Source organism: Neovison vison, chromosome X, assembly GCF_020171115.1.
Source record: "Neovison vison isolate M4711 chromosome X, ASM_NN_V1, whole genome shotgun sequence".
Classification (NCBI taxonomy): domain Eukaryota; kingdom Metazoa; phylum Chordata; class Mammalia; order Carnivora; family Mustelidae; genus Neogale; species Neogale vison.
In genome coordinates, this window is record NC_058105.1 from 18,637,076 (window position 1) to 18,664,245 (window position 27,170).

Genomic DNA, 27,170 nt, shown 5'->3' on the forward strand with positions numbered 1-27,170 from the left:
CCCTGGACCAGCAACAGCAGCAGCATCCAGTAACTTAGCATCTGGGATCTTAGAAATGCAAATTATTGGCCCTTGCCCCAGCATCTGAAACCCCAGGAATAGGGCCCCACCCACCTGTATGTTACCAACACCTCCCAGTTACCTTCAAACGGATGTAATTTTAGAGTAGGTTTATACAACGGATTTAAAGTGCCCATAGACATGCATATATAAACAAGGAAAATATTATGGTTATTATTAATACTAATTCCTTAAATTTCTTTGGTTCTTTTTTGGGAAGATTATTTTTTTTTTTTATTGGCCAGAGAGAGAGCACGCGCAAAACAGGGGGGAATGGCAGGCAGAGGAAGAAGCAGGCTCCCCACCAAGCAAGGGGCCGCATGTGGGACTCAATGGTAGGATCTAGGATCATGACCTCATCTGAAGGGAGACGCTTAACTGACCGAGCCACCCAGGTGTCCCCCTCAAACTTATTTGGCTCTTAATAGATTACAAAATACTTTCCTATATTTGAAAAAAAAAAAGATGAGCTAGGGAGAATAATAAAGGGGTTCAGATTGCTGTGTTAGACTCTTATTTAGTAGGCCCCTGAGTTCTTAGAGAGAGAACTTTCTCAGCTGTCCCAACTGGAAAACACGAGTTTTGTGCCTCTCTAGAAGCATTTCCCTGGCCAGGCTGGGGCAGTGGCTTCTGTGGTAAGCAGCCCTTTCCATGAAACCCCACTGTATGGATGAAGGAGTCCAGGTGGACAAGGTCAAATATGATTAAATCATTGTTGGGGTTGTAGGAAAGCTAGAGCTGGGGAGACTGATAGGCAGAACCAGCAGCTGGTATAGCCGGAGGCCAGATTTGGAAAGGAAGATCGGCATCTCAGAGGGTAGAAGGAGCTGGGAAGAACCCAGAACAATCTGTACAGAGAGGCCAACCTAAAGCACTGAAATAAGAGATGCCTTGTCGAAGACTTCTGTAGGCAAAGACCCAGGACACTACTGACTCAGGTTCTGCTAATCCAAGGGCAAGTTCAAGCCAAAGAGTGAAAAGTGCCTGGGACACGGATAGTACAGGGCTTGGGTTTCTTCCCAGACCCTGGAGGGTGAGAGGGCTCCCTGGGAGGGTAGAAGTGAGGGAAAATGATCCAGAACCGTCCACAGCTCCAGGGATTGCAGCTGAAGGAGGTATAAACTGGAAAGGGAGGGATCATGGAAGTGAACAATTGGTGCCCGAAGCAAACTTTTGCACTTTCAACTTGTGCCAGGCTAATTGCGTAAAACAGGATTATGTACCTGTAACTTACATATTCTGCATATAGTTTATGCCCTCAGACACAGAATAGATACAAAACAGCCTCCACTGAAAACAAAAGTTCTGAATCTCAAGGGCAAACGGTCCGAGAAGTTACCCTCCCCCCATCCTTGAACCTTGGGAGTGGAAAGTGTTATGTGAGCAGTTTACATTTATTAAACAGTTCATTTGGACCGCTCAATGCTTTGAATGGATTGTCTCATTTATTCTTCCAAGGAGCCTTATGAGCTAGTCACGGCTCTCACGTTCAGCTTAACAAACGAGGGGATGAAGGTCTATCTGGCAAAGGGCAAGGTTAGGACTCCCTGATTCAGAAGCCCAAATTCCTCTGTCATACTACTTTGCATTTGTTAGTCCTGAAAATACCCTAAAGTGAGTAAGAGTAGCTATAAAATACTAAAATTAGTTAATACCTAGGGTGAGGATACAAAAAGATCACATATAGTCATGCTGTGTAAGTAGAAATGTGAACTGGTATGATCTTCCTGAATGACAATTTAGTAATATTTACCAGAAAATTTTAAATGTGAGTACCCTTTTGTTTCAATGATTTCAATCACCAAGATACAGTAAGTGAAAAAAGCCAGGTGCAAAATAATGTGCATAGTAAGATTGCTTTTATAAATAATCTTTAAAAATACATATAGAAGTTGGATTGATAGACAGGCTAACATAAAAATACCATTTTCCCCCGGAAACACAAGAAGCTTTTAACAGTGAATATCTTTGGAAAGAGTAACTCAGTTATTATTCTTGTGCCATTGGGAGATATTTGAGCTGTTAAAGTTTTATTTTCCTCTGTATATTTGCTGATTTTTTTTTTTTTAGAATAACACTTTAGGGGACGCCTGGGTGGCTCAGACATTGGGCATCTGCTTTGGCTCAGGTCATGTCATGATCCCAGCATCCTGGGGTGGAGTCCCATTTTGGTTTGCCTGCTCAGCGAGGAGCCTGCTTCTCCTTCTCCAGCTCCCCTGTGCTTGTGTTCCTTCTCTTGCTGTCTCTGTCATAAATAAATAAAATCTTTTTTTAAGTAATACTCTATTAAGTCTTTTACATAAAAACCAAATAGCCAGCATTTACTGAGGGTTCGTCATGAGCGAGAGACTGAGCTAATCATCTCAAATACACACCACTGCATTGTATTCTCACACGAAATGGTTAGCTTCATTTTACAGATGAGGGGTTAGAGCCTCAGACAGGTGAAATCCTTTGCTTGAGGTGCCACAGCTAAAGCCGGGGGCGAGCTGCCGTTAAATGCCTGTCTGCCTCGGTTCAGAGCCCTTGGTGCTCAGCCGCCTGGCTGTGCTCTCCTGACTGGTTTTTATACTCTCATTGCCTAATAAAAGTAAACTGGCAAACAACTGGAGTCTAATGAGATAATGTATGTGAAAATACTTTTCTAAGTATAGAGATCTTTGGGGAGGACAGAACAGGCAGCCGGAGTTGAACAGGCTGACCTGCCCACCAAGCCCGGAGACAGTCAGGATATTGCTTTTTGAGGAAGCGATGATCAACACCTTTCTTTTCTTTCTCCTTTAAAAAAGCACTTATCCCCCTGTTCCCCCCCATAGCACCTGATCATTTTGAAGAATTAAAATGTTGCAGAGAACCGAAAGCCCTTTCATAATACCTCTCACCGACACTCTATGACTTGTTGCAGGTTTTAATGGCTCCGTAACTACTTTTGCTGACGTTTCCACATAGTTTACCTCAATGGAAACAACTATATATTTGTTCAGTATCTTGCTTTCTTTCAACCTCATCATATATCCTGACCATCTTTTCATATCAACACTTACAAATCTTTTCTCTCTCTCTCTCTCTTTTTTAAAGATTTTATTTATTTATTTGACAGACAGAGAGGCAGGCAGAGAGAGAGGAGGAAGCAGGCTCCCTGCTGAGCAGATGCGGGGCTTGATCCCAGAACCCTGGGATCATGACCTGAGCTGAAGGCAGAGGCTTTAACCCACTGAGCCACCCAGGCTCCCCCAAATCTTTTCTCTTTTAAATAAATAGCTGCATAGTATCCATTTTGCCAGTGTCCACACACACACACACACACACACTCACAATCATTTTTTGAATTGTCTACTGAAGGACATTTAAGCTACTTCCAATTGTTTGCTTTCCTAACTGCTGCTGCTGCAATGAAGCCCGTGGTTCCCAAGAAGGCTTAGAGGGAGTTTCAGATGGAGTGTGACATTTGTCAACTCTGTAGCTGATAAGAGTGACCCATTAGGACTTTGTACTGAGGGTAGGAGCACGTTTCCCTGTATGGAGAAACAAAGAACTCTGTCCAAAACACTTTAGCCAGCACAATCCAAGATATGAGACTTGCCAACAGGTGGGACAACCTCAAAAAGAGTTCCCTGTCTGTGATAGTTTAGTAGTAGACCAGAGACCTGCTACTTATTGCTCAACACTGATTGCTGGATCAGAAGAGGAATTTCCAGACTCTGTTTCCAGCAGGGCTGGTGGAGGGCTGTGGATCCCACCAGACAGTCTGGAGACAGCTAGACAGGGAGATGGGCAGCAGAGCTCCAAATCCGGCAACAGCACTGTGGAAGGAGCGGTGACCTATGGGGAAACTCGTAACTCATAGACCAACCTCTTCCAGCAGAGGGCAGTGCCTCAGATATCAGGCGGGACTCGGGCCAGCTGGAGGCAGACCTGGGGACTTCGCTGGACGGATTGCAGCAGCCCTAAGTCGAGGAGAAATTGAACTAAACTGTCCTTTGGATACTGTAAGTGACATTGGGGAACGCTCGGGGAAAGACACGGTGGGACTGCACGCTACCATGATCTGCCTGTTTTCTAATGTCTGTTCATTGGGGTTTGGTAATAAATCTCTTTTTATACAGCCTGGCTGTGAGGGGTTGCAACTAAGGGAATTTGGAACCAATTGAACTCTACCGGCCACCGAGTTGCTCAGGTTTCTGGGTGCATGCTTGAATCAAAGAGGGAGTGACATGCCTAAAAAGTCACCCAGCCTTCTGGCCCTAGGGCTCTGTGGATCTGACACAAAGTTTACAAATCGAAAGTCAGGAGAAGGAAAGATATGTAAGAAGTAACTATTTTATCTAAAAATAGAAACTTAGTGTTTAACGCCGGTCTTTCCTTTTTGCATTTCAAGGACTATGAAGGATGACCGTTAAAACAAACTTTATCGTGGAAGAGCCGGCCATGCAAGCTGCCGCGTACAGATAATGAAAGATTAAAAGCAGTTAGTCTCCTAGGCCTGAACAGTTTCCCATCGACTCTTCCTGAGTATTGCTTACCTTTCCTTCTGTGTAGAGTGGTTAGAATCAAATCGGGGCAAAACCGAGTTAAAATAAAGACTGCTTCTACTCCTGTTGTTTTTGAGCCTTGCGATAAGAAAGGAAGGAGTGAGTTTGGCCTTTGCTGGTGGAGTCAAGCAGATTTGCCAGATGATAAAAGTACTGTGTGTGTTTAATTATTTGTCAGGCAGGGCGATGGCAGACACATCACAAACGACATCAGAGCAACAGTGAAGTCTAAGGGTAGTTCGCACGCGTTCCTTAGAGAAACATTAAGTGACGGAAATAGCAGCGAGGAAAATAAAGTTTCTTGGCCGCTTTATTTTCCGGGTCCCTCGCAGCCCGGGGACGTCCGGCGCTCTCCCGGAGGCCAGATGATTCGCGGCCGTCCCGCCCCGGCCAACCAGCCGGCGAGTCCTCGGGCCGCCGAGACGCCCAGGGGCTTCGGCGGGTCTGGCGTGGGACTGTCAGCAGCAGCGGCTGCGGCCGGGGAAAGGAAGGCAGTCGGAGGCTCTCCCGGAGGCCCTCTGCCAAGGCCGCGGCCGCGACCCGAGACCCGAGACCCGAGACCGTCCCCCGCCGAGGTCTCGCTCGGCAGGGCGCGGCCCCAGCGCCACCCGGCTCGCCCCGGAGAGGTGGGACTTTCCCCACCGGAAGTGATCCCGGCCAGTCTCGGGGAACTGGGGCACCTCAGCCAGTGTGTCAGGGAAACCCTTCCGGGTGTGTGTTGGGGTTGGGGGGGTGGGGGGTGGGAGAGGAAAAAAAAGAGGTGGCTTCGCCCGGAGTGGCCGCCGCCGCCGCCGCCGCCGCCGCCGCCGGACGGCCCCCGCCCCTTTCCCCTCCGCGAGCAGCGGCGCTGGGGCGGCGGTGAGACGCAGGAGCCGGCCGCTGGCCATGGCCTTGGCGTGACGGAGACTCCCGGGCGGCCGGGCGGGTGCGGACGGCGGGGTAAGCGGCGGCGGAGGTAGCCGGGTCCGGGCGGGAGCTGGCGGAGAGGAGAAGGGATCGGGGAGCGGGTGGCGGCCGGGGGCCCGGCGGGTAACGTGCCCCCTCTGCTCCCCCACCCTCCCCACAGGCCGGACGACGCCCGCGGCAGCCGCGGCCCAGAGACCCGCCCGGGCGGCAGTGACTGGAGCCGAGCCCACAGGCCTGGGCCGGCCCCGGCGGCGCGAGCAGGAAGCGGGGTCCCTGGGCCCCTTTGTGTGTGAAGGGCGGGGGAGGGGTGCCGGGCGGCCCCTGGCCACGGGGGGCTCCCGTTTCGCGGCCCCCACCGCTTCCCTCGGGGGCGCGGCGCGTCTCCCCACCCCGCCTCTCCGGGCTTGCCCTCGTCCCCACGCCCCCTGCCTGGGCTTCGGTTCCTATAGGAAGGGCATCACCATCTCATCCCCACCCACCCGACACTTGGCTCGTTCCCCTCCCCCTCCCTTAACTTCCTCTTCTTCCCCCGTCGGGCCCTCTGCCTCTCCGCACTCTCCTCCCCAGTTCGCAGATTTCCGCCCACCTTCCGCCTCCCCGAGCCGCCGCGGCTAGCGGGGTGTTCTTTTCCCTCCCTCTGGTAGGAGTTGCTGAAGGTGAGACTCATGAGGGAATACAAGGTAGTGGTGTTAGGGAGCGGAGGGGTTGGCAAATCTGCCCTGACTGTGCAGTTTGTCACTGGGACTTTCATTGAGAAATATGACCCCACCATTGAAGATTTCTACCGCAAAGAGATCGAAGTGGACTCTTCCCCCTCCGTGCTGGAAATTCTGGACACCGCAGGAACTGAGCAGTTTGCCTCCATGAGAGATCTCTACATCAAAAACGGCCAAGGTTTCATCCTGGTTTATAGCCTGGTTAATCAACAGTCTTTCCAGGTAACCAAACCGAGTCCTGTAATTTGTTAGAAGGGGGTGTGGTAATCCCACATTTACTTCTGGTGTGCTCGAACCGTGCGTTAATGACTATGTTTTGCTTCTAAAAGTTAGACATGGCGCATTTTTGAGGTTACTTCTGGCACGGAAAAGTATCGGGTTGTTTCTATAGAGTCTGCAGTAACAACCGTCAACAAATATTTTAAAGTTATTTTTGAGTCACAAAAAAGTGAGGATGAAATGACCTGTGTATATTTAGCCTGCAAGGGAACCTTCTGAAGTTGCTTGTTCAATTCAACAAGTATTGATGAATGTACTTACCGAACAACATTTAAGAGCTCATCTCAGGTAAATAGAGCATTTTGCAGAGAAAAGTATTTGGAGCCGATTGTCTGTGACTCCTCTGTATCTGCTTTCCCCACCTCTTCCTCTGCGTTTCCCAACCAGATTCATAAATCTTAGTGTTACAAGAAATCAGAACCTGCCCTCTAGGCATTTTACTAACTTTGGGGGTGTGTGAAGGAAAGTTACTGATTGAAAAGACGAGTGCCCAGAATTAATAACCAGCAGAAGGCTACAGTGACTCTCCTCTTCTGCAGCTGATCCAAGTTGTTTTCGATAACACCAACTGTATTTATGCAAAATATGTGGATCTGGGAACACCAGACAAGTGCAAATTTCTAACCCTGGCTGGGTGGCCAAGCTGGAAGTGGTCCAGTTTCTTCCGAAAATCTGTCCTGTCCTTCAGTGGGAGACCGACTGAAGGTTTAACATTATTTTAAGAGATGCAGTAAATGTTGCTATTTATTCCTCCAAAATAAATAACCTCATATTGACCCATTCTATTGACCTCCATTGATTTAGGAAATGGATAGTTTTTTCTGCATTTAAAGGTATGCACTTAATGTTGCTTGCTTAAGAGACATTAAGTGCTTTAGCGAATACAATGTGCGAATTCCGCTTTTCTTAGTATTTAAATTACAGTACTCCAGCGAAGTTTTCCCGGAACCACGAATAGCAACTTCAGGATTTTTTTTTTCCTCTTAAAGATATCATAAGTATAGTGACCAAATTAAAGTACGTTTTAGGTGGGCTTGAATTCCAAAGCAATAATAGTATCATAAAAGCATTTTTCCCCAGAAAGTACCAAAGGTGCTATTTGACAGGCATTTTCTTTCTAAAGGATCCCCCAGAGATTTGTTATTCTATTAGCTGACTCTCCTGAGGCTGAAAATCTGTTGAAGGGTTTTTCATATGATTTCCATTATATCTGCTTCTGTTACAGGCATAAGTAGGGAGTGGAAAACTGCCATTATTTCAACGGAGACTTTTAAACTCTTTCAAGCCCAGTTGTCATGAATTCGGCTTTCTCATTTGAACTTGTGTTTCCGTAGGACAACAGGGAAAAAGGACACAGGGAAAAAGAGCTTAACCTAGCAGACCGAATTGATACATGATCAAACGGAATCGTTGCAAACACCAAATAATCATGGTTTCACAAGTTTTCAGTCCTCTATTTTTCCTTCATCCTGCAAGCGAATGTTCCATTCACTGTCAACTCTTCGAATTAAACACGTTTGATATTTAACTCAAACCTTTTAAGTTTTGAGACGTTTAAAAATCGGAAACTTTGTATTAAATCTATATAATTGCCTTAAAGCAACACTTCCTCCCCTCGCCCAAAGTTGATGCCACCTGAGAATTGCTAAGGCTCCTGTCTTTTATCATTAATTGTAATTAGAAAAAATAAGACACTTGGGAGAAAATTGAAGTTGTAAAACCTAACCAGGCAAAGGGAAGTGTGACGGTCTTCCCACCGACTGCTCCTCAGTGCAATTTGTCCTTCCTAGGAGATGCTTATTGTCGCATTCGTTTCTAGTGTATTTTAAGGTGTTCCATTTCACTGGGATGAAGGCCTGCCATTAAATTTAAAATGAAACATCTAAGTGTATAAGTCTGTTTTGAACTGGCCTTCGAGGCATGACACGGTGTTTTTGGTCCCACCTGAAACACTTTCTCACAGGCACACTTGCTAAAGGGCTAGGAATGCATAGATGCTGCAGGCCTGTGCTAGGGTAACAGGTGTTTTCAGGAGTGCCGACAAGCTGGCAGCTTTAAGGAGATAGCTAGACATCCTTATGTACAAATGGATTCATCCTAATTGGGAACTTACTTTTTATATCGGTGCAGACCAGGGCAAAGGAGTCCCGAGGTTCGTGGGCAGCCTGCATTTTATTTTCTTGAGAGATACCCAGCAGGTGGGAAATGTGGAAATGATCCAGTTCCTGCTTGGGTTGGGAAAATGTTTATTTTGTCCATTTGGGTGTATAGGTTTTTTTTTTTTTTTTTTTTTTTTTGGATTCAGTTTTCTGTACTCCCTGAGGGATGACTTCTTGTGATACTGTAATACCCCTGTTACGGTCATGCAAACGGCATTTTTTTTTCTCTTTGTGATTGAATAGGATATCAAGCCCATGAGAGATCAGATTGTCAGAGTGAAGAGATATGAAAAAGTCCCACTAATCCTAGTAGGAAATAAAGTGGATCTGGAACCAGAAAGAGAGGTTATGTCTTCAGAAGGCAGAGCTCTGGCTCAAGAATGGGGCTGCCCTTTCATGGAAACATCGGCAAAAAGTAAATCAATGGTGGATGAACTTTTTGCTGAGATCGTCAGGCAAATGAACTATTCATCCCTGCCCGAGAAGCAAGATCAGTGTTGTACAACTTGCGTTGTCCAGTAAAAAAAAGAACCTCAATCATGGCCATACCGAGCAGGTTAGTTGTTAATGGAACCTTATGCGTCTGAGTGTGTTTTGGTTTTGATCGAGTATTAACAAAAAGCTGGTTCATACCCATACACGTTGTGCTGCCTTCAGTTTCCTTTTGTGTTTTTAAAGTAACATTTCCCTTAGCACAAAATAGTCAACATTCAATGAAGAAAATTTAAAAAGATAAGCAAAATGAAGGTAAGGAATTGCCTATATTCCTGTCACTAAGATTTATCTTTTTAAAGGTGAATCAGTGTTCTCTCTGCTTCATCGGTAACATTCCTTCGGGGTGGGGTGAGTTAGAGGATGATACTCCTCTTCCCTGTTCCGGTGATTTCACATCCAGCAATAATTTCAGAAGATGATGGGTTTTGTGTTTTCTACACTTTTCTGTCCGGGGCTAGAGAGCTGCTGTAATTGAAGTCATCAGTTTACTAATCATCCAAGTGCTTGATTGAACAGGATGATTATTTAATCAAGCTCATCTGTACCATGCACTTCAGGGACTTCAGTGACCTCTGATAATAACAAATTATAGAGCCACAGCGTACCTTGACTTCATTATGACCATATGGTCCAAATGAAAATCTGGCAAAATCATCTGTGATGGGTTAGAAGAGACACACCCAGTCCCAGGCAACATTTCTCTTCAGTTTAGTAAATAATGGAGTTAATAAGCACAAAACCAAAACCTTCACGCCTTGCATTGAGTTGAATGATAACTTCATAAGAGTTTTTTCAAATGGTTGAGTTTTTTAAAAAGCAAAGTTGTGTAAGACTGACTGAGCATTTTAAGTGGGATTCTTTTATTCACATCGTGGTCTTTAATCTAGTTTATAATTGGGCAGATAGTCTCATCTCACTTAGACGGTAACCCTTCCATAGCAAGATAAAACAACCAGAGTCCTGGACGACTGCAAAACCCCAGCAAACGGCAGACTAGGCTGACAGTCTCGGGAACGGAATTGATTGTTGGGAGCCAAGACTGACCTCAAGTCCACGAGGCGGTGTTGGAAATGGCAACAGGCATTTCCCCTTGCAGAGATGGTTCCTAATCAAAGGTCTGGCTTTAGATGTGCTCCCTGGAGAAAAGAATAACAGTCCCCAGTTTATCTTTACAGACAAGATCTTCCGTCAGGGAGTGTCTGTCACCTTTGAAAATGAAGGATGACAACAGTGCTTTATTCAAAATGCTTTCACACGTCTCCTTTTTAGCGCGTCCGAATATGACGAGAGCACACTTAGGTTCTAACACCTGGCTACACCTGCTCCAGCATCACTGTCGAGACCACGCTCCAGCTTGTGTTGGGCTGATAGCGTCACGCTGCCAGTGTAGTTGTTTGAAGCGGGAACAGGCGTCTGCAGGTGCTCCAGCCCCGTGTTCGTGTTTCCCTAAATCTCTCCCCACTGGGAAGCCAGCTTCAAGTTGGAACAAGTCTGTGTGGTCATTGCATCTTTACCATTATGCTCTCTTACTCTGTCCGACACTTTTAACTGGGGAAGTGACATAAATGTACATGTTTTAGTGTTGTCATCTTTATAAAAAAAAAAAAATTAACCAGCTCCCGCAGAATATTCCCACTTTTCTCTCCAGCATTAATGTAGACAGACACAGGAAGTAAACGAAATAAAATTCAGATTGGCAAATGGGTAGTTCCTAAAGTGATTTTGAAATCTGAGTTCTCGCTACATTTGTTTCATTTTGCAGCTTGTGGGATCTAAATGACTTTTAATCCATTTGGTTACCTGCGGGAATGATTAAATCGAATTGCTTTATATCTCAAGCCGACTATGTTTATGTTTTAATTATTTAAATTTAATAATTGGCCATTTCTTTATAATCATAATAGATCAAGTCGCCTGTGTAGTTTTTTGTTTGGTTTTCATTGTTGTAAGCAGAATACACATTGGAGGTGTGAGCACTGAATTAAAATAAGCCGCTGAATGTCTGAAAATATTCAAGGAAATTTCCTGACCGAGATCTTTTAGAACAAAGCACACCAAGCTTGTTCTTTTCTGACCTCACATAAGCTGGAATTGATGTGTATGGGAATCTATAACCTGATGCCTGGAAAAGCTCGTGCTCATGCTAGCTTACTGCGTATCCACAAAAAATAGGTGATGAATTCCGAATCCCGCAGCTTGAGCCACGGAGCTCCGAAGTCTGTCAGTCCCAGATCCAAAGTGAAGATCAAACTTTGACAATGTGATTGCAGCCATGCTTGTCCTTAATACTTAGAAGTGAGAAATGATAAGGTTCAGATAAGTCAGAACTGTTGGGACTGTTGTAAGGCGGTTGCTCTTCAGTGAAAGGGGACATTTTCATGTTCTAAGAATTGCTTCTGATAATTGCTCACATTTATTTCTTAGCACCCTTCAGTGTGGGTCACCGGTCTCTTGCCCAACACCTGTTTATCTGCGTGGCTCCCAGGATTGTTTCCTCCCCTTTCACCCTCCCACTGGCTGTAGTCTTAGTGTGAGTTCCGAAGCCCAGATTCTTTACGTGCTGTTCTCGTGGCGGCTTTCCTTACTGACCCGGGGAACCTGCCGCCAAGGGCCTAGAAAGCCTGCCTTCCTGCGCAGCAACAGTAGACTGGAAAGCCGGGTCGGGGCTGCAGCCCGGTCTGCTTTCACTAACCACATCATAGCTCCTCTGTATGTTGGTGTAAATAATTGACAATTGACTCTTTGGGTGTACTGTCGTGGAGAATGATGGGTGTTTTGTTAGCCATCTCATAGTACTTGAAAAGAAGCGAATCGCAGTGCTGCGGGCACTCAGGGAGCAGAGAGCGCACGTCCAGTTAGAGCCCACTTGTCAGGACTCTGGGCTCTTTGTTGCTGGGACTGCCCTGTGCATTGGAGGGTGCCGACCAGTGTCCCTGGTCCCTCCTTTTACTAGGTAGATGCCAGCAGCAGTCTCCCCAACCCCTAATTGTGACAAACAAGGATATCTCCAGACATTGCCTGATGGCTCCTAGGGGTCACTAAGAACCACTGACTTCGAGGAATGGGGGAACGGGGTAGCATTTGAGTCCCGTCTTAGAAGAATGGGTAGGATGTGAAGGGGATGAGGGAGGGGTAGAGGTGATTTCCAAACCGAGAGCGCGCCAAAAAGGAGCAAAATAATATCCCTGAATTAGTAGTAGTCTGTTGGAGCCCTGAAAGGCAGTTGGGAAGTGCAGTAAAGTTATCCTTCAAGTGTGACAGTTTGGTAAATACCCTTTTGGCAAATAGAATTCTTTAAGAGATTATTTCTCAAGGATTTCTGTATCTCACTCCAGTATTGATGAAAGTTATTTAAAAAAAAAGAAAAGAAAAGAAAACCAGAATAAAAAGGTGTTCTTACTATGGTTTGAAGGGCTCCTGAAAGATTTGATCCTATTTTTCTCCGTGCAGTATGGAACGGCTTCTCCCAATGAGAGTAAATGGTGCATAAGAGTACCAAACACCAGCAATCAAACTGAAAGAACAAAGATCATTATTTATGTCAGCTTCAGTTCATTATGTATGTCAGCCTGAAGAAAAAGCGAGATCCTTGATTCCAGACCAGCACATCATTTCACGTGGCAGCAGAATGGCCGGGATGTTAACAAAGGCTCCTGAGAGGCTGAATCATCTGTGAATGTCATTTTAGTCTCGCTGGCCTTACCCTTTCTAAACACTGCGGAATTGATTAGCATGTTCAGGGTTTTTTTTAAAAATAAATACGTGGAATCAGAATTGTTCCTAGTCTTTTGTCCCCCAGCTTTTAATTAGATACAACGTGCCAAGGATTTAGCAAACGAAAAAGGGACAATCGTGAAAATTAAATCACATCGTGTACTTTAAAATGCTGGCATTTTCATATCCAAATTAAATATGAATCCTATGGGTGAAACACCAGGCTGGAATTCCATTGCAGGAGTTAAAGTGTAGATACTTTTTTTTTTCCCCCTGCCCTGTTTTGCATATCACCTTGAGTAGGGAAAATAGCTTATTTTAAAGGCTTGTTTGTCATCCAGTTCTCAGGGTGAGCCAAACTCCAGCCCGGGGCATGGTGGCCCTGGGTGGAGCAGGGGGCATGCTTTGGGAGCACTAAGTACCATAAAGATCTGTAGTGCACCTGGGGCATAAGAGGGTCCTTTCTGCAACCCCCCCCCAATTGTCCCAGACCTTTACTGACACCATCCCCCACTTCCCTGCCTACAGGTTCGTGGTCTGGGACTGTTCAGAGTGAATAGGTGCCTCGGTAGACCCGCTCTGGGTGTGGAGGTGTCTGTGATTAGAGTGATACTCCTTGTATATCTGTTCCCTCTTTAATTGCTTCCTTTTAACCTTAAGATTAGGCTTTTATTGCAGAATGAAATGCATATGAGCCGTTCAGTTTTACTCCATTACCTCTCTGGCTTAGAATGAACCATCAGTAGAATTAACAAAAATTGCATCATAGAGTTGGAGAGTTGCCACCGAGGAAATATTCTAGCCATACTCCAGGAAAGATTCTCCTCGTGGGATTACTTCTCAGTGGAATTCGAAAATCCAGAAGATAATATCACTAAGAAAAACTTAAGTCCTGTCAGCTGTTGGAAAAACTTACCCTACCAAAAAAACATACTCCCAAATTCTTTTGATTCGCCACAGTTTTAGGAACATGGGATTCAGAAAAAAGCGACTTAGAGTGGACAAGAGCAGTCCCCTACCTGGTCTGATCTGAACCTGGCAGCTAGAATCCAGTCACTGGGCTCATACCCTGCTTCGCTGTGAACACGGTCCTACTACCGGAGATCTCAGAATTGAATTAATTAATTTAAATTTATGGAGATTTTAGGTGTAGGACAGAAGAAAAACAGTTTATTCCTTCCTTTCTACCCCGGGTTTACCGTAAACTCCTTACAGCCTGGTCCCACTTTCATTCCAATGCTCAGTGCCCTAGTTTGAGTATTTAACTTGGATATGAAAATGCCAAGTTAAAAGAAATGTGAAGGGAAATTCTTTTTTTAAAAAATTCCTTTGGTTAAATCTCCAGAATATCATATGTCTACAACTGGAAAAAAATGAAAATTGATTATGTTTGCACATTTATGTTTGCTAAAAAGAATGCTAGTAAATAGTGTTGTTTGTAGAAATGGCGAATGCAGCTAAGCTAAAAAGATATTCATAAACTGCTCAGCCTCTCAGGAGCCTTTGTTAACATCCGAGGCACTCTGCTGCCACGTGAAATGATGTGCTGGTCTGGAATCAAGGATCTCCCTTTTCTTCATGCTGCCAGAAATAATGATCTTTGTTCTTTCAGTTCTGTGTTTGGTACTCTCGGGTACCAACTTACCCCGCTTGGGAGACTCTATTTCATCATTTCCTGAGCAGAAGGTTTGGACTGTTCAGTGTGTGTGTGTGTGTGTGTGTGTGCGCGCGCACACACTCTTCCTTAACAAAATCTAATTGGGAAAAAAGTGAAAGAGTGAGACCAGTTAAGCAAGAGTTGGAGCAGAAGCTTCCAGAGTTGGGATTTGTTGGGTGTCTTACTGGACACTTGATTGTCGAGGACAAGGGTCACTTGGATACTGTCTTACAGACAGCAAGTTAGACTTTTGCAATCTGTCTGGATATGCTATCCTGGGAGTTAAAAAGTATGAGTTTGACCAGCTGCCTTTAAAGCTTCTGGAATGTTTTTTAAATGAACGAGAGTTGTTAGTATACTGAAAATGTTGCTGTCAGAGTGTGCAGCAATAACATTTATATTTTGCATTCTGTGAAATAACTCATCTTGAGAGAGACTGTCCTTTTTGCTTAATGCAAACTTTTGCTTCAGGATTTGCAAGTGCAGAGAGTCACAATTTATTACTCTTCTGAAAAAGACCTGGTATTAATACTTTGTTCGACGGTATGCCTCCTATTAATGTCGTTGAGTCTGACCCAGGATTTATCTGTCTCTTGATTTCACTGGAGTGTTGTCGTCCTGTGGAGTGTGGATGGACCATATGTTAAAGCAGATTTTAGAGGGTGGGAAATAATGCATCTATCACCTTTTATGTAATGTAGATTATGGTTGATAAGCTGGCTTGTATTCTTAGTGTTTATTTTGGCTACAAACAAATAATTACTACTTCCTCAATTTGATTTCAGAGAATGCCGGAATTACTAAAACACCGTATGTTACAAGTCTTCACTGTTTAAGAGACAGAAACATATTTGAAAATCCCAAATTCTTTATAATTTATCTTTTTAATGTGGATGAAAATTTACAGCAAACTTACTAATTCAGATCAATTGAGAAAAGTCTAATCTAAATTACTGAAAAGTCTTCACACCGAATTGCATATATACTGAAATACTGTTGGGGTGCCTGGGTGGCTCAGTCCTTAAGCCTCTGCCTTGGGCTCAGATCACGATCCCGGGGTCTGGGACAGAGCCATGCTCTCTGCTCAGCAGGGAGCCTGCTTCTCCCTCTGCAGGTCCCCCTGCTTGTGTTCCTCTCTTGTTGTCTCTCTCTGTCAAATAAATGAATAAATAATCTTAAAAAAAAGAAAGAAATACTGTTGTCTTAGGTATAAAAATTCAAATAAGGCTTAAAAAATAAAGGCCCTCAGTCTGGATATCAGAGACATAATTCTAGTCTTCTAGAATTTATATCATAGTTGAGAAATGGAAAAAAAATGCTGACATTTGCATACTTTCTAAGGTACTTTCACAGATTATGTGATATTTACCACAACCCTTGAAGAAAGAATTTTTATCTTTATTTTAATGATGAGGAAACTGGACTTGCTCAAGCTTAAATAACCAGCATCCTAGTTAATTTTGATGCAAAAAAGTTTTAATTTTAATTGGAAAAAAACAGTTTCATAATAATTTGTAAGGCAAATTCTTCTATTTTTCCTAATGTGTTTAGGTGGCAGAATTTCAATAATGAGCAGAGAGACATTCTTAAAAAGTAATCATTTTTATGTTATAGCTGCTAATAAAGACTTCTCTCAGGGTTGGACACTAATAGAAGTGTAGCTGTCAAATGAAATTAAAATTATGCATGTAGAAATATTGGTAGAGCCTCTAGATGATCTTAAATTGGTTTTGCTTGGCATTCTTTCATAGTTGCTGTTCTACTCTTTGTTTCTGGCTTCATTTAACAACTTTTATCTTTTACGGTAAAAAACAAACGTAATTCCACTCCCCTAGAAGCTACACGGTGATCCAGCACAGTTAAAGGACGTTGTGTCTGAATGATAGGTTCCCCCCCTGCCGCCGTGGTATTAATTAGAAGGGGAAAAGTGTGTCAACTGTGAGAGTGGAGACTGAGAAACCCAGATCAGAGGAGAGGTCCCTGTGGTTGGGAGGATGTCCAAAACAGGGCAGACCAGAATGGGGACCGGGAACTACCGCTGTCACCTAGCATCTAACCCAAGTCGGGGTACGTAGTAGGTGCTCAGTAGGTAGGCCCTGATTGTATTACATTTTCTTATTTTAAGTTTTCCCCCAAACCCAGCATTTTGAAAAAGTTTTGCATACCATCCAGTTTGCTCATAATGAAGATGTATTTTATTCTAATGCCATTTCCCATTAAAAGTATGAAGAAATCAGATTCAAAGTAGAAGTTACTATCTGCCACTTTGGTACTGTACAATCTTGTAAACTGGTAAGAACATGTTTAGTATTGTATAAAGTATAAAACAAGTATGAAGTATAATGATATATTTAAAAATAAACCAGTGTAGCTAGATACACACAGTATTTTTATATTCAGTGCATCACTAGTGTTTCTAATTTTCAGTGACTCTTTTTGACCACATAAAATTATTTTTTTAATTTAAACTCATGGGGAACACAGCAAAATTACATCTTAACATAGTTTAACTGGTGCCAGTTCTGCATATATATCGATCTGTTGTCATTATTCTCATTTGAACCTGTAATCTGTTTCTATATTTTTATGATATTTTCATCTTAATTGCAGATAAAACTCAGAGGAAATTTGCACAGATGCTGCTTTGGAGAACTTACAACCTGGGTTGCAGAACTGAGCCTTGGTAAACCTGTCTCTATTACAGCATGTTGCCATACATCTAATTCAGTGCATAAGGTCCTTGGCCTTCAAGATCCATTGACCTTAAACGGGAATGCTTAGCACGTTTACCATATGTTTAAAATCTGTTCTTTATCAATCAGTCCTTTTGTAGCTTTCTAAGTTCTTATTGATGGCTAATATGCAAGAATTAATTTTTAATATTTTAATTGATTTCTTTAATCAGTTTCTCAACTTGTATTTATTAAATACTCAAACTCAGTATTACCTACTCAATGCCTTTTAAAAGAAAGTTATAATGGAGAAAAAAATTGAGCCTTAAACAAATGGTTACTTCTGTATATTACCTCGCACCAGTGCTTCATTCTATTTGTAAAATCTTTCTCCTTTAAATGGTTGGTTAATACTTTGAGACTTTGTTTACGTGTGGCAGTGTTGTAAAAAGAAACTAAAGATCACGTTTTTACCCTGATGGATGGAATATCCCTTTTCTTCAAGTGCAGTTTGTGATGTGTTTCTGTAATTAACATGTTCTGAAAGTTCCAAATGATATTTGAAATTGACGGTAGAGCATTTAGCTGAAGAGTTAAGCATTTGATTCCATTAGGTTTTCACATGTGTTAATCTCATTTATAGCATCGAATTGCAGCAGTAACATTTTCCTTTCTGTGAAGTTCTAAATTTAGTTATGACCTACTTAGCAATGCCTTTGAAAAGGGATATTGTATCCATGGTAAATTAATTGTATACCTAAACAGAGATCGCTCAGCTTTGCCTGTCAGGCTTATAATTGACATCTAGTAGACTTCTGCACATGTAAAATTGAATTCAAATAAAATCATATACGCTTTCTAGTTCTTAATATTTGTCTTTCTGGATAATAGTTTAAAGCAATATTTGTTAAAGTTTTCTTGCACTATCACAATTGCTTTTTAGTTATTTCTCAAGAAGCATGTTTGTAGTAGAGACAAAAATCTGTGTAACAGGAGAGGATAGCGCCAAGTCTCTGGGCTTTTTTGTTTGTTTGTTTTTTGGATTTTTTTTTTTTTCCAAATGTGCTTCTAATAGCCATTGCCTTCCATGTTGTTTACCTAATCAGCACATTTTGTCTGAATACTTGAACATTTTAACAATAACACAGGTATAGAAACAGAAAGGAAACTTGTAATCTTTTGGTTCAGTTTTAACATCTTGACAACAAGCGCTTTTTCTAGCAACAACTTTAAAATTTTGTAAGTTTGACAGTATTTTCTCGTTGGGTTTTTATTTGGTTTATTTGCGTGCTTTTAATTTGCAGAAGTTAGTAACTGCAGCTCACCTACTGCACCAAAGTTCTCGATTTCAGGAGCCCAGCTTTAGTCATTTGAACATGCTTCTAAATAAAACAAAACAAAAAACCAAAACTATACTTTTGATCTATAATAATAGCTCAAAAACTTTGTCAAGGAAAGCTCTAATATATGCAGTGATGGTTTATGGAAGGGTGTGGCAATTTAAATTTATATTGTGTGTGATGTTCAAATAAAGTGATATCTACATTCATGTGATTTATTGGTCAGCATGACCATTAATTATTATGTAGAGATTGATTAAACTTTGATTTCCTTTTTTAAAATCGTGTTGCATTTGATTCCTGATCAGATTCCCTCAAGGTGAACCCTTGATCTGAGATTTTGGATTTTATAGTGAGATTGTAAGGGTGGAGGCAGTTGAAACATTGTTCCTTATTTACAGACCACTTGAAATGAATACCTAATTTAAGTTTGCACTTTAATACCAAACTTAAAAACCAAACAGTTGGTACAGAGTAGGTTAAGTGGTCATGGTTCATCTTTATTAGCTGTGCAAAATTCTAAAGGAATCAAATAGTTCATGATGGTTTAAAATTTTTCTGCAGATGATTTTTTATATATACAGTGTTTCTTTCCTATGGATAGTTCCCCCCTGCCCCCAGGATTGATCTCAGCAGCAAATTTAACCTGAATTCACCTAGGATCACAGGAATCAGGGGAAAGTGATATAAAGGTGGTTTCTCCAGCACATTTTAAGAAAAGGGACCAAAAGTTATTTTAGCTTCCTCACTAGATTGCATGTCAAGTTGCTTATTAGGATAATAAATTAATATTAAATGAAATATATGTCTCATCTTTACTATGGCATCTGTTTAGGAGTTGTTCAAATCACTGCAGTAGGGCTCTGCAAATAAAATCATGTAACCTGTTAATGGATCTAATGTACTGTAACTTTATCAATGAAAAGTAAAATCTCAAATAACAAGTACAAACATTGAACAATGACCTATAAAGATTTGTAAAAGTAAAATTTTTCCAATAGATTTCATTCTTGTCATTTTGTAAGATGACCCTGCAGTCCACCTGTTTGTAACTTTTTTAATAAAATAGACATCTGTATTACCGAGGTTGGTTTCTTGAATTTTTTGCTATGTTAATAGTTCTAGATTTGCTAACTTGTAAATCTGTCTTATAACTGACAGCCATTACTTCTATCAAAATGATTGTGTTGTATTGTAGTAAATACTGAACCAAATTAAACGTCCACTTGTGTCCTTAGTCACAGTTATGGCGTATGTTGGGGAGGGAAACTAACCCATACCCTAAAATGTAATATTTAATCAATTGAGTCACTTCCAAATAAATTAGAAATTAGAACTAATGGGTGAAAAAGAATGATATATGTGACTTGTCACGTTTGGAGAGAGTGGTCCAACTACAAATCTGTTGGCCGGACATTATCCATGTGTAGGAGATTTCAGACAGTATTAAGCAATATAATTAAATTTTGAACTAACAAATGAATTAAGAACATTCAACACAATCGAGTTATCACTTTGTTTTATCCAGTCTTTGCCAGTCACTTTAATTCACTGCCTAACTCAATGTCTTTTAAGTTGTTGAATTAAGTGGATTTTTTTTTTAAGATTTTATTTATTTGTCAGCGAGAGGGAGAGAGAGCGCGCACAGGCAGACAGAGAGGCAGGCAGAGGCAGAGGGAGAAGCAGGCTCCCCACCGAGCAAGGAGCCCCATGTGGGACTCGATCCCAGGACACTGGGATCATGACCTGAGCCGAAGGCAGCTGCTCAACCAACTGAGCCACCCAGGCGTCCCAGAACTAAGTGGATTTTTAACTGCCATGTTTTTTTAGACAGGTCTTTCATTCAGAACATATATGGACTGGATTTTTTTATTTGGAAAAATCAGGTTTATATACCTGATTTTATATACCTGCAGGTTTATATACCTATGTCATAACACAGAAAGTATCTTACTGTTATAATGGGCTATTGGTCTGGAGTTGGGCTCACACAACACGTGTATGTTGTACTAGATGGTGTCCTTGAAGTCCGAAAACCTTTTCTACAAGGTAGGTACTCTCAATTTCAAGTCCCTCCCCTTTAACTCCCCACTGAAGTAGTATCCCTTCATCTGGCAAGGTCCACATTTTTAACCAAGTAAATAACAGAGTTGAGGAGAGGATGGACTAGGGTAAGAGCTTAAGGGGTTCTAGCCCGATGCATCAAATCCATACGGGATGTCAATCGGTAAGCTACTCTGGGTTGCTTATAGCTACAGCCGGGTCACTCACCTCCTAACCTTCCCTACACTCTTCATGTTGTTCTTACTCACAGAGATTCTGCTTTTCTTCACACGCCTCCGGGATATAGCAGCTTGGGGTCAAAATCCAAAGCTCTAAGACATCCTGTTTAGATTCAAAGCAGGGGCAATGTTCCACATAGGCTGCTGCTTTCACCTGTATTTATCTATCTCATTTGAGCTATTTTGTCGTTGAAATCAAGGCTCAGGAAAGTTGGGCCTTAAGCTCATAAAGCCAAGGTCAAATAATCAAAATGTTGAGAAAGTTTCTTTGGGGCAAGTTTTAAAATAAATTTATCATTGGGTAGAGTCAAATGGGTGCAATGAAAATTGGAGAGCTTGGGCGCCTGGGTGGCTCAGTGGGTTAAGCCTCTGCTTTCGGCTCAGGTCATGATCCCCGGGTCCTGGGATCGAGCCCCGCATCGCATTGGGCTCTCTGCTCAGCAGGGAGCCTGCTTTCCTTCCTCTCTCTCTGCCTGCCTCTCTGACTACTTGTGATCTCTGTCTGTCAAATAAATTTTTAAAAAAAATTTTAAAAATAAATAAAATTGGAGAGCTCACGGACACAAGATAAGACACAGCAAGAAATAACTGAAGTCAGTGTGACAGTCCATATGTAACAAAATACTGTGGGTCCTATTGAAAGGTAATGTGTTTGTTACACTGCTAAGAGTTTATGTAAGACATAAGCTATTTTCATTATGGCTATTTTTCTTTGGAAAGGCAATGTCTTAAATCAGGATTTGGCAGCCTTTGGCCGCCAGGCAGAATCCAGCCCAGTTAGCAATGCCAAAAGAACTGCAGTTGGATTTAGCAGCTGTATCCTGGATCCACTGCAGAGCTCAGCTGCACCCTTTCTCTATCTAAACTTACAACGTGAATGGAGGCCCAGAAGTGCAGCTGATCCCAGACGAGTCTTTTATCAGCCGAGACCCGCTGCCCTGCGTAGAGCCGTTGCTCTGTGGCCAAACTCGGTGGTCCCGCCATGGTATTACTACGGCTCATGCATCTTCTCCTACAGACCGTGAGCTCCTTCCAAATACAGCTTTGCTAAGCCACCTCTTCATCCTCAGTGCTTACCTCTGGTGCATTATAGGTGCTCAGTAAGTATTTTAAGAAATTACAGTCTCAGAATCCGTTTGGCCGATGGGTGTTCACTCTTGAACAAACCCTGACCTTGCCATCTCCTACCGGTCCTCTTCATTTATAGCACTGACGTAGCATGAGAAATGCGTTTTCTCCCCCTATTTTCCTTCATCCTCTGCAGCACAAAGGCTTTTCTGCTCGCTTGTTTTGCTTTCTGGTTTTGTTTACAATTGAGGTCGTTCCTAAACTCCCTTCCAAGAGAAATGAATACCATGGAGAGATCATTCATACAGTCACGCTGTAAATGTGGACGGAAGGGCCTTGAGTCTAAGATGAAGTCCTGCGAGACTCTAGGGGGAAGAGTATAATCAAGAGAGTATTTGCGGCCCATGCCTGGATTTCCTCTCTAGTAGATTCTGAGGCAGATCCAGACCTGCTCCCAGCCAAGTGCATCCGTAAGTCAGGGAAACGCTCATACTGAGTATAAGCAAGAACCTCCCCAGTGTTTCCCCTTTAGTGAGGCCACAATTTCTATTCTCACTGCAAAACCTCAGGTAATTCCCCACCCGCACCCCTATGGCCGTGCCCTCATTTACCCCCATTTCCTCAGAGTGCATAAGCACCAACTTCTACCGCAGGAAACAGCTCCTACCCTTCCCTCTCCCTTTTTTCCTCTATGAATCTTGATAGTTTTGTGAGTTATTAAACTCATGGAAGTAAGATTTCTTCTACTCTTGTTCCCCCTACTCCAACACTCGGTCTCCAAATCCTTTGACACCAACATTGTCAGGAGACATGGTCAGGTTGGCCTTAAACCAACATGAAGTTATCTTCAAAATAGCAGCTCCCTGTACGTGCTTCAATGTCAGTGACCTGTGCAGTCGGCCATGTAATAAGAGACTCCCAGATGCCCCAGGAAGCCCTCCAGGAATTGGCTCCTGAGGCTCTGGCTACTTTTGTCCCATGCTGTAAGCCCCAGGGAATGCCCTGGTCTTAGTAGTTGGAAGCTCCTACCAGTTGCTATAAGCTTTAAAGCTTGGCAGGGGGTGTGCAAGGGAAGGGAGGGGGACTAAAGCCCGCCCTGAACTTTCCCTAGGGCTTGGAAGTAGACAGGGATTAAATCTACAGTTGAGAATACAAGGATTCCTGAAGGTTCTGACCCTTCAATACATCTCATTTGGAGGTTCATTGTTCCTCTCTTAAAGGGGGCGCCCCCGGAAGCCCTGACACCCAGTGGACATAGCTGTCCCTGGTTTCCTGCCATCCGTCTCTTGGACACCCATATGGCTGTTCTTAGAAAAATCCAAGCCGAACTATAGATACTATGCCATGCCTCGAGATATCCCTACAAGTATTTTTGGTCTTTCACTTGGGGCCCAAGATACACAGAAGCAAATAGGAGGGGTGGACATTTAAATGGCAGATGTGAGGGGGCGCCCGTGTGGCTCAGTCGGTTACGTGTCTGCCTACAGCTCAGGTCATGTTCCTGGGGCCCTGGGGTCGAGCCCCAGCATCAGGTTCCCTGCTCAGCGGGGAGTCTGCTTCTCCCTCTCTGTCTGCTGCCTCCACCCTCTTTGCTCTCCCTCTCTCCCCTACCCTCTCTCAAATTAAATAAATAAAATATTTTTAAAAAACACATGGCAGGTGTGAGGCTTTCTCGCCGCTTCCCTGTAAGCTGACTGAATGACCGGTGCATGGAGATCGAAGCCTTGCTCTCTAACCTAAGAGGAGTCCACGCTACAGGCCCTTGGCACGGCAGCTGGCTAAAAAGAAGAGTTGCAATGACCCAGGAATGGAAATCTGGTCCCAAACAGAGTGATTTCCCCTTGACAGTAAATAGTTACTTGGTGAGGATAACCATTCCAGGCAAAAAAGGGACAAGATCGGTCCCTTCATTTAACTTCATTTAACTGAACTTCTATGTCTGTACCAGGCACCGCCCCGCAGGCTGAGTGTGCATGAGGAACGGGCTGTGGCCTCGACCCCGAGTGCTCTCACTTTCTGACCTGGGAGACAGCCTTGCCAGCAATCACCACGACACAATGTGACATATGCTGTAAGAGCAGCAGGACCAGATGCCAGGGAGCCCAGAGAAGTGAAGAGATTTGTTCTTTCCAGAAGGGTCAAGGGAAGGTCAAAGGAACTTGTTTCCATGCTTCATGAGTTGATTCTGGAAGTTTCGAAGAGCAAATTTGCAGCAAGGATGTTTCAGATAGACTCTGAAGGAGGAGCGTGAGCAGAGGTGTGGAGCCCCGAAAATACCTGGCAGGCCCCAGGGAACTTGTGACAGCAAAGAGAGCCAAAGGGGTCGCTGGACCCAGAGTGGGCAGGAGGAGGAGGGGGATGGGACTGGAACGTGAAGGTCTAGTCCGTCACGCGGACCGGGGAGGATTTTTCCTGAGAGCGAGGGGAAAGGATGCAAGGGGAGGGTGGCAGGAGCACAGAGGGGATCTTAGAAAGATCCCCAAGTGGAAGATAAATTGGAGGGGATTTGCCCGGGGTGGGAAGACCTGTCAGGAGACCCCTGCAGTCCTAAAACATGAAAAAGGACAAGAACTTTCATGGGGCAAAACCCGAGAGAGACCGAAGTGATGGTGACAAAGTGACCCAGTACACAGACCCAAGTCACCACGGTGATCCGGTCACCTTCTGTGGCTTCAACTCTCTCCCGTCTCCCGGAGCCAGTGCGTCATACAAGGACTTTTACATTCCCATTTGGCCTACCTCTCCAACCTCAGCTTCTCCAGTGCCTCGCTTCGGACCCTAGGCTGGTCCCCGGGACCCCAAACCTCCTGCTGGTTCCTTGTCGGTCACATGTCCAGGCCTCTGTGGGACCTACTTCCATCACGTGCAGTCTCCGGCCCCCAACCTCCCCCCTTGAGGGGAATCTCGAATCCTTCAAGACTCAGCTCATCCCTCATCTCTGGGGATCCCTGATTGTTTCTCATTCCCTTCAGGCAGAGATGCCCCCTCCCCCTGCCGCCCTTTCTCTCTCTCTTGGATAGCACCCAGTGAATACTTAGCAATTATCAAGATAATTATTTCAAAATTATCTGTTTACATATCTGTCTCCCCAGCAAGGCAATCAGCTTCTAGCTTCTGGTAGGAGAGAAGTAGATAAAAAGAATCCCCAAGCACAGCATTCCATGCTTACAGGGGTTCAATAAATGCTAAGTGATTGAGTTAGGGCGGCAGAACCGACAGGACTTAATATGATTATGGGTTATGATGAAAAGGGGGAAATCAAGACTAAGTAGTTCCTAGTTTGGGTAATTGGACAGTCCTAAAAAAAAATCTGGTTTGCACACAGGTTCTCCCGCTCTGCTCCTGACCCACTCGAATCCTTCCTTTATAACGCAGCCAGAGCCGTCTCTCAAACATGCCGAGGTGATCCTGATTCTGCCCCAGCCTGGAGCTCATCATGAGGCCCTGTATCGCCACCACGTTGTAGCCGGACTCATTTCATTTCCTAGGTAATTCAGGGCACGAAGCAGACGATCAGTAGGATGGAGATACTAACAAAATTGTCGGAGGGCGGGGTGGGGGTAAGGTGGAGGTTGTGGGGGTAGCTGGGAATGTGCGGGAGGGGGTGTGATTTCAGCCCGGGGTACATGGAATGGCACATGCCTAAGGACACAGAAGTGGGGAGGTACAGGGGGCTGTTTCCGTGATTATCTCCAAGGACAAGCCTCTATCACAGGCTCATTCCTGGAGTGACACCCTCAAAGCAAATCCAACCACTGTTTCTATTTAAGCAGGGTGACGTCAGCCTCCAGCTCGCATCAACACCAAATCCACACCCAATGCAGAAGAGTCAGCCAAGTCAAATGTCTAGTCCTCTCTGCGTCTGGCTCTGTGCCTGAAGGTGGGGATTGGAAGAGGAGGATAAGGGCCTGTTTCCTTCTATCAGTCTCAAGCGGGGTTTCAGCCAGAGTCAAGTGAAGCTAATCCCAGGCTTCCGTATCCCCGCAACCCTTGCAAATTCTGTGAGTGAATACCCACCTCTCTCCCCCAGATCGAGACGCTTCTTAGTCTGTCACAGAGTGGATGGGTATGTTTCCATCTTTTATGCGGGTGTATCTTTCACTGATGGAAGCCGAGTGAAGGGCTTTGTCTTCCTATTAAGGGTTCCATGGAGGCATTAGAAACAAATATATCCAGTGCCTTTGGCAAAGAATTAGGGTTCTGATATGTTTGTTTATTTGCTATTTGGAAATAATACACAGCAGTGTTCCCCAATCAGATGTTGACCTTACTCACCCTGTGGAAGACAGTCATTCTACAGAACGCATCTGTACTGTCTTGCACGGGAATTCATCCTACTGTGTATTGTTCTCGAAATGTGTCTACTTAGGAGACCCAATGATTTACATTGTAGAAATATACCATAGGCAAGACAAAGCAACTACCCCTGAAAGGCCTTCTTTGACTCACAGAATAGGACTTCCCGACACTTGGCCGTTCTGCCGTTAGCTACGGCAGGACTCGCTTCCGCACCCAAGCGTCACGTCTCACCAGGGTCATGGACACTCCTCGTCACAGCAGGTCTGTTTCTGTCCTAGTCGAACAAGATCCTGAAAGTTAGAACGTGGAAGGAAAGGACATTTCCCTTTCCCCCAGATCTCAGGTTCTTCCGGGTATCCCCAAACAGGTAAATTGGATATAATTCTTTATTCTGCTTCTGCTATACTCTGTGAAGGCGCACGGACCACCTTGTAACCTATCTTCTCGATGATCTATTAAAATTAATTCCCATGGCCTCTGGGTCAAATCAATCAATGTACTTCTGGAAACCAATCTGCTGTTTCTTGTTATTTTCACATTGTTTGAAAGAAAAGAAGAGTAATGGCATTCAGGAAAATATACTACAAAGTTATAGCACTTGAATCAGTTCAATACAGCTATGAGATCACAGATCAGTGAAACACAAACATCACCCCCCACAATGTCCCCTGTTCATATAGCTTAATATATTATAAGAAAGTATTTTAAAATATGTAAGGAAGTGAAAATTATGCAACAAATAATTAGTTAATGATTTTGGCTTCACCTCATAACATACACTGATATAAAATCCAGAAGGATATAAAAAAATATATGAAAAACTGAACAGGAACAATAGGGGGAAAAAAAAAACAAGAAGACTACTCATCAGTTCCCCTGAGAGGAAAAGTCCTTTTTTTTTTTAAATTGAAGTGTAGTTAACATACAAATGTGATATTAATTTCAGGTTTACAACATAGCGATTTGACAATTCTTAAATGGTACTCAGTGT

At 43.6% G+C, this 27,170-nt stretch overlaps 1 protein-coding gene and 1 long non-coding RNA gene across 5 annotated transcripts in view; one reads left to right on the forward strand and one right to left on the reverse strand.

Annotated features, from left to right (window-relative positions):
- The window catches only part of LOC122896432, a 46,545-nt gene extending 41,503 nt beyond the window's left edge, over positions 1-5,042 (reverse strand). Inside the window, exon 1 of the long non-coding RNA XR_006382411.1 lies at positions 4,584-5,042. This is a non-coding gene — a long non-coding RNA (uncharacterized LOC122896432). The remainder of the gene's footprint in view (positions 1-4,583) is intronic.
- RAP2C (RAP2C, member of RAS oncogene family) lies at positions 3,978-19,615 on the forward strand. Of its 4 annotated transcripts, XM_044234627.1 has the most exons (5): positions 5,406-5,531; positions 5,659-6,154; positions 6,276-6,436; positions 8,896-9,208; positions 17,129-19,615. In XM_044234627.1, the coding sequence occupies exons 3-4, from the start codon at positions 6,362-6,364 to the stop codon at positions 9,172-9,174; spliced, it is 354 nt and encodes a 117-aa protein (XP_044090562.1). In that variant the 5' UTR covers positions 5,406-5,531; positions 5,659-6,154; positions 6,276-6,361; the 3' UTR covers positions 9,175-9,208; positions 17,129-19,615. The 4 variants fall into 4 exon arrangements, with proteins under 4 accessions (XP_044090560.1, XP_044090561.1, XP_044090559.1 ...); XM_044234625.1 differs by lacking the exon at positions 5,406-5,531 and adding an exon at positions 3,978-4,049 and having other exon boundaries at positions 5,659-6,436; XM_044234626.1 differs by lacking the exon at positions 17,129-19,615 and adding an exon at positions 12,598-12,923 and having other exon boundaries at positions 5,402-5,531; positions 5,659-6,436.
- The last annotated feature ends 7,555 nt before the right edge of the window (positions 19,616-27,170 follow it).